Source organism: Molothrus ater, chromosome 18 (assembly GCF_012460135.2).
Source record: "Molothrus ater isolate BHLD 08-10-18 breed brown headed cowbird chromosome 18, BPBGC_Mater_1.1, whole genome shotgun sequence".
Lineage (NCBI taxonomy): Eukaryota > Metazoa > Chordata > Aves > Passeriformes > Icteridae > Molothrus > Molothrus ater.
The window spans coordinates 12037159-12047299 of NC_050495.2; the positions used below are offsets into that span (position 1 = coordinate 12037159).

The 10141-nt window shown below is 49.1% G+C and overlaps 2 protein-coding genes across 2 annotated transcripts; both read right to left on the bottom strand.

The window, feature by feature from the left end:
* Positions 1–410: 410 nt before the first annotated feature.
* LOC118693189 (macrophage migration inhibitory factor) lies at positions 411–2740 on the bottom strand. Its single transcript, XM_036393562.2, has 3 exons — positions 2527–2740; positions 1503–1675; positions 411–678 (listed from the first exon to the last, which is right to left on the bottom strand). The coding sequence occupies exons 1-3, from the start codon at positions 2632–2634 to the stop codon at positions 612–614; spliced, it is 348 nt and encodes a 115-aa protein (XP_036249455.1). The 5' UTR covers positions 2635–2740; the 3' UTR covers positions 411–611.
* Positions 2741–5016: 2276 nt separating this feature from the next.
* On the bottom strand, positions 5017–8213 carry LOC118693156 (macrophage migration inhibitory factor-like). The gene is made up of 3 exons (XM_036393502.1): positions 8106–8213; positions 5532–5704; positions 5017–5089 (listed from the first exon to the last, which is right to left on the bottom strand). Exons 1-3 carry the CDS (start codon positions 8211–8213, stop codon positions 5023–5025), a joined length of 348 nt encoding a protein of 115 aa, XP_036249395.1. The 3' UTR covers positions 5017–5022.
* Positions 8214–10141: the final 1928 nt, after the last annotated feature.

Consider the following 10141-nt stretch of genomic DNA (forward strand, 5'->3'; position numbering starts at 1 on the left):
CTGCCTGGAGCGGGCAGTGTAGCAATGTGAGTAACAGCATTTCCCCTCAGCGAGCAAAAGCACTCCTTCCCTGCTCATTTGGCCACTCACAGGTGGCACACATCAGAGGAAAGCTGCTCTGAAGCAGCAGGCACAGGGCTGGTCCAAGGACTGGAGAAACGGCAGACACAAGCCAGAAACAAACCCCAGAGCAACGAGCAGCCCTGAACACACCTACAGCAAGGTAAAAATCACTGGAGTGCTGTCAGGAACCAGCCCCAGCCACCACCACCATAGTGTGAAATACTGTGTCTAAGAAACACGGGCAAACCCAAACCATTCCTTTTGTTTGCTTTAGGATCAGAGTGGAACAGACATGTTAGCAATTGCCCAACTCCATCCCCAGCTTGCCAAAGCCTACACCACACAGCTTACTTCTAAATCTTTATTTGTTTTCTACACAGAGAAAACAGAGGAATGTTGAAGCAGCAATATTTAAACACACTAGCAAGGAGCCATCAATCTGTGAGAGTGCACAAAGTGCAACACGGGGCCATTTGTGCTGTGGTCTCTGCTACGGGGCAGGGTGAGGGGAGGTCCAGGAACAGCCTCTTCAGACACACAGGAGAGCTCTATGCAAAGGTGGAGCCGTTCCAGCCCACGTTGGCAGCGTTCATGTCGAAGTAGTTGATGTAGACCCTGCAGAAAAGGTACAGGAAGAAATAAAAACGACCTTATTAACTCATTTAGGTAAGCTGGGACAACACAACAGGGGACAGTGCTTCCATTCGTCTGCTTGAGAAAACATCAAGCTTCATCTTTACCAAAAATCTGGTGGAGCCTCCGAACAGTCAATATTTTTCAGTCCTCAAATTTGTACTTTTTCTAAAATACTAATTATTCTGCAGTCAGGGACTGTCCAGACACCAGACAGATTTTGTTTAGCAGCCTGTCAAGAATTTCCAGAGATCAGCCCCTTTTGTTTCTGAGCCCTGCAGTCTCCCTCACAGTGTCACACAGAGTGGCAGCCTCTGTGGGGAGTTAAGCACGCCCTCAGGCCTGGCTCTGTGTGTCTCACTTCAACCCTGATGACTCCAGGCTCTTCCCATCCCTCACAGCTTCACACAGACACCGCTGAACTCTGCAGGGCAGCTGCTCACAGCCTGCTGCCCTCTGCTCCTGTCTCTCAGCTCCAGCCTGTCACTGCTCCCTGCTCGTGCTCTCAGCCTTGCCTCCCCAGAGGACAAGACATCACACCTCAGAGGCAGAAAACACACTGGGCAACTTGTCAGTGTTGTGGTGTTTTTCCCTACTCTCAGAAGAAGAAAACAATTGAACAGAGGACTCTCCAGGGAAAGAGACAGGTACCCAATTCTTATGTGGACGTGAAAGCACCGCAAGCAATCACTTGGTACTTTCCAAAACACATGAACTTATTCCTGGCATTTTAAAATTTTAAACAGACTTTTCAAAGCAGTTTCAGAAAGCCAGGTAAATGTGGTTAAACCGTGTCCCAGCCTTACCTGTCTGCAGATACGTGCAAGTGCTTCGAGATCAGATCACAGAGCATCTTGGTGTAAGTCTTGTTCTGCTGACCTCCTATTTTGCCGATGCTGTAGAGGCTGCAGAGCGCACAGGGATCAGTGGAGCCCCCGAAGGACATCATCTGGTCAGGTATGATGTGCACAGCTATGTACTGCGGGAGGGAGGGAGGGAGGGAAACACTGCGTTAGAGGCTGTCGGAACCGCCCTCTCCCGACGAAAATCTGCTTTAGGTACCAACTCTAAACACAGCGGTTGTATTGGGGTCAGGCAGCTCTTCAGTGCTGCCCCCTGCGCACCTCCCAGGCCCAGGGGAGGCTCAGGCCCGGCAGCCCCCACGGGGGACACGGCCCTGGGGGCTGCGGGGACTCTTGGCCCAGCTCTCAGCTTTAGGAACGCGGTTATGTGTGCACAAAGCCGCCGGCCAGGCAGGCACTCCTGCCCGCCACAGCCGCGCCACCGCGCGGGGCGGAGCGAGATACAGGCCCAAAAACTGTGCCTGCGTGCTAGGGCTCACATCCCCAAATCACGGAGCTGCCGGAGAGCCGGGCACCGATTCGGTCTTATCGGGCTCCTGGGGCTGCCGCGGTCTGGCCCGGGAGGGGCCGTGTCGATGGCTGAGCCGGCGGGAGCTGCCCGCAGCTCGGTCTATCCGAGCCTCTGCCCGGCTGCCTCCGTGCACTGCGCAGCTCCGCCGCTCGCATCGCCCCCGCCAGCACAGGCGCACCACATCCCCGGCTACGTGAGCGCCGCGCTCCTGCAGGCTCGGCTGCGGCTCCCGCCGGGGGCCGGCCATCGGGAGACTCAGCGCCGCGGGGTGGAACGGGCAGCGGCTCCTTCCTCCGGAGCAGCGGGGCCGCCGCCGCGCTGTGCCGCCGCTGCTCCTCAGCGGCCCGGCCCGCCCGGCCCAGGCCCCGAGGGAGCGGAGCTGCCCCCGGGCCGCGCCGCCGCCGCCCCTCCCGCCGGGCCCGCCGCGCACGTGCTCGTCCCGCTGCCCGCCCTCACCTGCGCGGGCTTGCCCGTGGCCTTGGCCAGCTGCTGGGTGAGGTCGCCCAAGAGGCTGTCGGGCACGGCGTCCTTGCAGACATTGGTGTAGATGGCGAACATGGGCATGGTGGCGGCGGTGGGGGCGGCGGGGCCGGCGATGGGAGCGTAACCGAGCGGCGGGACCAGCACAGTGGAGCGAGGAGGCGTCAGCGGCGCTTTTAGTGCGCGGGGCCGCCCCGGACGTGAATCGGCCCCGCCCGGCAGGGAGGGGAGGGAGCGGGAGCAGGGCGGGGACACACGGACACCCAGACGCACACCGGCTCCGCCGTCTGCAGGCCCCGCTGCGGCGTGCTGACCCCTCCCCCGCGCCGCCGTTATTCCTTGGCTCTGTTACTGCCACTGAACATTTTTTGGGGGTTTGTTACGGGCTCCTTCCTGGAACGGGGTCCGGGCGCTCTGGGCAGCTCATACATAACCTGGTATCAGCGCATGTGATGCTACCGCTGTTGCACTCGCCCTGGTTTCTGCGGGATCAGGCCAGAGAGGGATATAGGCCCCAGCCTGGCAGTTGCAAAAAGGGATACTTGTCCTGACTCCGAGAATTTTTTTTCTTTTGCAAAGTAAAGTAACATTTGTAGCAGTTTTGCTTTAACTCTGTGTACCGCTTTATCTCGGTGTAAGCAGAAACGTCTGCCTTGCTGCCATATAAATGATTCTCTAATGTATTTCAGTCAAATTAAAAATTACCTATTGCTCCTGAGCCTCCCCATTTTCACATCATCTTTTTCTACTGGAAAGAGGCAGAAGCGAGTTGTTTTGCTCAGGAATGAGCTGGTGCGTGCCTATTGGAGGTGAGAGGCGGCAGAGCCGAGCCGTGTTCGGCGCTGTGTGATGCGATGCACGTAGGCTGCTGCCAGGGCACGGCTCCCCACCCTGGCTCTTGCCTGCCCCGACGGCGGCAGCGCTGCTCTGCTCACGAAATGACTCACAGGAAGGCTAAAGAGGATCAGGCCCGGAGCCCTCTCTGCCCAGACATTGCACACACAGCAGTCGTGCACTGCTGCTGCTGCTGGAAAGCTTGGCCACACGTGTTACATACATGAACACTCATAGCCCTGAATGAGGAGTACAGGATGGTGTCACACGGGAAGCATTGAAGTGACACAGGTTATAATGCTGAGAACTGCAGCGCTTCCTTTTCTAGTGATTAACAGTGCTTAGGAACAGCCACTAAGAGCTGATTAAGTTTCCTCCCTTTGATATCCTCAGCTCCCAACCATTGCATGGTCTCATTCATTTCTCTCACCTTCCTGCCTCCTAGGTTTGTTGCATGGAGGTGGGGTGGGGATTTTACCTGTGCAGGGAGAAAAGCCTGAGAGCAGCATCAGCACTGGTGTGCTTGCCCTGTGGCCTGCCAGGCCCAGAGTGGCAGCCCTGGCAATGCAGCCACTCAAATGAGAGACATCTGCAATTTCATTCTCTTTTCCCTCCCTGACTGACCAAAGCAGCTTCCATTTGTTATCCCAACAAAGCATTTTTTTTGTTTGAGGTGCAGGTCTGTATTTGAAGTCTGTGGCTGCAAAGCAAAGCTGTGGTAGGGACACAATGGGATGTTAACAATAGAGTTCAGAACAGGGGTGTGATAAGGTTTGCTCTTCCAGAAAAACTCACAATACACTTCACTATAGAATTTCAGGAAACCTCTCTACTCAATCTTTTATTTTACTTTGGAAGCAAATGATCTTATCTGACCAAGGGCTTAAATAATAAATATTTATATGCAAATCTTCCTTTCATAATTAATTCACCACTTCAGTCCCTAGGAATTACTGTGGCTTGCTGTGCCTCTGCCTCTTTCTGAGCTGTGCTCTAATCTTCGCTGTCACTACAAATTGTTCAGTGGATGAAAGGGGGAGGGCACAGCAGTGAGCAGTGGTTTTTTCCACTCACTCCCTCCTGTGCTGAGGCCTGGGAGACTCCCAGCACAAATTTTTCTGCTACTCAGCTAGATATCCCTGTAGTGTTAGGCCTAAAGAGGACCTGCACTGCAATCCATCCCTTTTAAATAAGAGGTAATCGTGTCTTTGCTCCTTTTGAAGGAGGTCCACGTGCAACATTTCCACGTCTATTAACTTAAATATATCTTGAAACCACATCAGGATATATTTATCTCTTCTTGAAATTTGACTCTTGAGGGTGGACAGGGCAAAGGCAAAAGGAGTGTTCATCTTCATTTATGACTAAACCTTTTTTTGAAAGAAAAGCTTCTCTTGAGGGTATTTTGAGAAGGCACCCTCCATCTCAACTACAGGTTCTTCCCAGTGTAACAAGAAGGTCTCAGACATAAGGTTTCTGCTGCATTTTTATTTAAGTAGCAGAGAAGATAAACAGCAGTGGGTAGCAGCAACTAAGATACCAATCAATGCCTTTTGGCAGATGCCAGAAGGTGACTGGAACTGCAGTTCTCAACCACGGTGAGGGTTCAGGAATGAACTGTGATCACCCCAGGGCACATCAAGCAAAGGTGGTGCTATTCCAGCCCACATTGCCAGGACTGATGTCAAAGAAGCTGATGCAGATTCTGGAAGGGAAGACAGGCACTGTTAACAGCTGGGAGCAGAGTGCTGCTGCAGGCTGCTCAGGACACGCTGCAGATCTCCCCTGGGGCTTTATCCTTCCCTTCACTCCCTTCCTCCTGCCCCTGTCCATGCCCCATCTCCTTGCATTCCAGAGTTCCCAGTGATCAAGTTCTTGTGTCTATACCTGGTCTTTTGCACGTGATATCTGTGGGTACATCCAGTGCCTGACCTAGGAATTTTAACCAAGGCATTCTGCAGCTTCTGGACATCAGCATTGCAGCTCATGCAATGTCTTTTCTGTTTTTAGCTGGGGAGTTGCTCAGTTGACTTGGCTTTTGATGTCTTCAATCAGTACATTAAAGAGAACACCAAAGGACCAGCCTGGGATGAACAGTTTTAACAGTCTGTGGAAGTCATGTCAGACAAGTTGCTGTTTGAGCTCACCTGTCAGATGGTATTTTCAGCTGTTTGCTCATCAGGTCACAAAGCAATTTGGAATAGACCCTGTTCTCCTGCTCCCCTATCTTTCCAATGCTGTAGAGAAAGCACATAGCACAAGGGTCTGTGGAGCCACCAAAGGACATCACCTGATCAGGACAGATCTGTATTGCTAGATACTGTTGGAAGAAGAAAATGAATGTTATTTTCTTTGCTGTATTAAGAAAAGTTTTGAAAATCCAGGAGGGCATTTATGTACCTAAAAGACAGTGAAAACAAGTGCATATTTTTGATATGCAAGGCTTTCATTTGTTGACATCTTACTGTCTAGATTTGCATTCTACTCCAAGATCCTCACTCCTGGGTCAAAGGCCAGTGCAAAGACTCCATAGTTTTCAGGCTTCCCAGGCCAGGTGCTCCAGGAGCTGTGACCTGCAGGACCTGCAGCACCTCCTCGGAGCCACCAGGCTCTCCCTGCCCGCGTGGGAAGGTCAGGGACAAGGGGGAGTGCAATGCTCCTGCTGCCACATTGCGTTCCAGAGAGATTTTGCACCTCACTGGCTCCTGCTGCCCTCTTCCCTGCTGAGGGAAATGTGAACTGACACAGCAGAGGCCTAAATCAACATGCACCTCATTAAACAAAACACAGCCTAATCCTGCTTTTTGTTCTTGATATCAGGAAAAACAGAAGAAAGTATCTATGTTAATATTAATGACCAGCCCTCGATTTTCCCTGCTGCTAACACACAGTGTCAGATCCACCCACTGGGGATCTGGGGATCAGCTCCTCTGGCTCTCCTCTGTGCTGCTCTTCCCCACGTTCATTAGCAGCGCCTCGTTGGACCTCAGCAGCAATTCACCCTCGTGGTAAAACAAGCTAGCCTGAGTACCAGGAGTTGTCTGGGTAATTAGTCTTGGCCATCATTTACAGTTTGTTTGGGTGGGAGGTGCATCAGACCACAGCAGTACAGGATAAGCCAAGGAGATCCTGCTGAGGTACCACTGGCTTGGCCCTGCTCTCCTCTGTCTGGACACCACGTGCTCTTGCCTTTATGCCAAGTGTAGGTACATCCATGCCTTTAACTTCTACCCAGGAAGCAGGTTATCACTATTAAAAGAAAAATCAAGTTGAGGCATTAATCAGCATTATTCTCTTCTTAGAGCAGTTTGGAAATATTTGGAACAGTTCTTCCAATAGGAAAAAACCCTATTTGATTAAAAATCCGTATTTTTCCCCAAATGGCACAGTTTCCTGTGAGAGGAAAGCTCTGCATTCCAGCCCACCCTAATCCTTTCCTTCTTTCTGTGTTATAACTAAGAGACTCTCCCTTTCCTATTGCCTCCTTTGTCACGAAGAGCTTGGATGTCCTCTTCAGAAAAATCTCTTTGTTATTTATTGCCTGTATATTTCTGAGTGCCATTACATATCCCTTCCACACAGCTGCACAAACCTGCTCCAGCTGCATCCCAGCCCTGGCCTCTAGCTTTATATTCAGAAGCTGTTATGCAAGACACACCCCTTGCCTCCCCAATAGCAAGCCCTTGTTTGCTAGACTGATAAAAATTGGCTTTTTTAAAGAGGGATAAAACATATCAGTTTTATGTAAGAATTTAATGTGTTCAGGTGTCCCAGTGCATAGAGAAAACTCTGCTGGGGAGCCCTCAGAGCCCTTTCTGTAGGCACCAAAATTTCATTCTTTCTACAGTTTCAAAGCATCACTCCCAAAGCAAAGTAAACATTTTCTGAAAAGGGGCAGTGAATATGCACAAAGGGTGCTTAAACAAGCAGCTACAGATCTACAGCCAGTTCATTAAAGCTCTTGCAGAGGTACAGCTCATGTTAGGAAGTTTACAGCTCTGTAGAGAGGTTTACTTTTGGTTTTTCATATTCTACAACTTTCAGTAAGCAGCTGATACAGACTAGTGACCAGTCAGTATTAAGAAAGTAACAGCCTTATAAATCTGTAGAATACCCTCAATCCCAGTGTTTAGGACTTCACCTCAGTAGCATATTGCCATATTTTACCTGCCATGTTTTGGCAAGTAAAACCCCTCCAGTTTGGGAGTGAAACCAGCAAGCAGCTTTTACTCTGCTACTTTGATTACAAATAGCAGGATGCCACACAGATATTTCTGCCAGCTGTCCAAGCAAGCTGAATAAATAATTTTTGTGCTTCAACTGTAACCACTAGGCTACAGGCAGTTTGGTAAATAACAGGCACTTATTCAACAGGTCTCAGCAAGGAAGTGGAGGCTGAGCTTTGCTTTTCAGTCAGCCAGGTTCTTGAGAGGTATTCACAGGTACCTGTGGACATGTCCCCACATACATCCAGTGTCTTCATCTACAGATAAATATATGCAGTATCATCCTACACAAATCTAGTTTGAATACTCCAGGGTTTTGAGACCTCAACAAAGCTAAGTTACAGTGAACAAGTATTGGATATTCTCCCAGAGAGAAGACAGCAAATACTGGTGAGTCATTAGCTATGTTAGTTTATCAAGGCTATCACTCAGAAACAGCTCATTGCATAGGCACAGCTGATTAAAGAAGGAAAACATTTCAGCAAATGGACTTACCTGTGCTGGTTTGCCCAATGCTTTTGATAATTGTTGGGTGAGCTCCCCTGCAAAAGATTCTGGAATTTTATCCTTGCTTATATTTGTGTTAACAGTGAATTTAGGCATCTTTGCATCACAAGCAGGTTTTTTTTCAGCTCACCTTGTTCTCAGCTTTATTTCTAACTCACCACAAGCTGGCCCAGCCCACTGTGCCAGTGAGCACCTCAGGAGCCTCTGAATAGTCAGTGAAACCTTCAGCAGGTGCATTGAGAGGGGTGGCAGTGTCCCAGGAGGGGGAGGCTGGATGTGCCATCTGCAGCCTGCTAACACAGCCTGGGAGGGAGCCCAGCTTTGCACTCTGGAAACCAAAGCATCCAGAATGAGCCCTCGTGTTTGGAGCCAGCCCAGTTGTCACAGACATCTTTTATGAAAAATCCTTTCCTTAGGATTTTTTCTCTTGAGAAGTTGAGAGGCCTCAGGAACAAACTGTAAGCAATGGTTATCTGCTGCTGTGGAATGCAACAGGTGCATCTGGGATTGGTCTCATGTGGTTGTTTTTAATTAATGGCCAATCACAGTCAGCTGGCTCGGACAGAGTCCAACCACAAGCTTTTGTTAGCATTCTTCTTTTTCTATTCTTAGCCAGCCTTCTGATGAAATCCTTTCTTCTATTCTTTTAGTATATTCTTCTATTCTTTTAGTTTTAATATATATATCATAAAATAATAAATCAGCCTTCTGAAACATGGAGTCAGATCCTCATCTCTTCCCTCATCCTTGGACCCTTGTGACCATTGTCACACCCGGTCATTAAACCAATGGAAAATCAAGTGTTTCAGAGACTGAGTGCAGGTTGGAATGCACCTCTTCATGCAAGCCTTGTAATTGTTTCTTAAAAATTGGATGAATAATTAAATTGTGAGGTCTGAAACGCTCTCTGTGGGATAGACCATAACAAAACCCCCCAGTGACACATGTTGGGCAGACCTTTCCTGAACCATGACTAAGTCACCACAAAGATGCCTTAAAAATCAGTCTCTTGATGTTCCACTGTGGTGATGCATTCTACATGCTCAGAGAAGGCTTGTTTTCAACTTGCTCCTTTGTTGTGCAAATGGTTCCATAACAGTCATAACTCCTGGGAGATAGGAAATCCACGGGCTTTCTGACAGGAGGAGCTTTTATCCACACTGGAGGAGTGCTGGCAAGGCTGGGATCAGTTCTCACTGCTGCCTGGAGCAGCCTCACAGGAGAGCAGTGATTTAGAGGGATCACATGGCGTTTGGTAGGGGGTGTTCACAGTGAGATGTGTGGGGAGGGCAGGGTGAAAATGCTGATGGGGATAAAAGAAATGGTTTGATAATCTCTGCATGTTAAAAGTGATGGGTGTCTTTGTGCCCAGTAGATTCTGAGTTAAGAGCTTTTCTACTCACTCCATTTTCTCCAGGCTTTCTCTAGCTTGCACTAAATGTTGTATTGAATGGTGTAATTGAAGTAAACACTTTTTAATTGTGAAAGCTTCTGTATGAACGTGCTGAAGCTGATTGTGTTCAAGGTCAGGTTGACTGGGCCCTGAACAACATGACCTAAATGGTGACATCCCTGCCCATGGCAGGGGGGTGGAACTGGATGATCTTTAAGGTTCCTTCCAACCCAATCCCTTCTATGATTGTGTGGGGTATGTTGATTTTAAGTCAGTTCCTTCACTGTAGCAGCCTTGCTGTAAAAAGTCAGCACATAAAAAGTCAGGAGATGAAATGCCAGTGTTCATTTACAGCCCACGTTTGTGGATTGTGTTTCCTGTATGCATTCTGAAAATAAGGAAAACGCTAAAAAAAACCCTCAGAAATAAAATCTGGTTTACAAAAAGCCTTTTCAGGGTATGTTTCCTAAGTCAAAGTGTTAGAAACAAACACAAGTGACCCCTCCATCTGTAAGGAGAGGAGCTGTAGTTTGTAATATTGATTCATTTTTTCTTCAGTGGTTAGAGGAAAGCAGGTGGCATGATCCAAACTGTTTAGTTACAAGCCATCCTATACTTGTTATTGGTCACT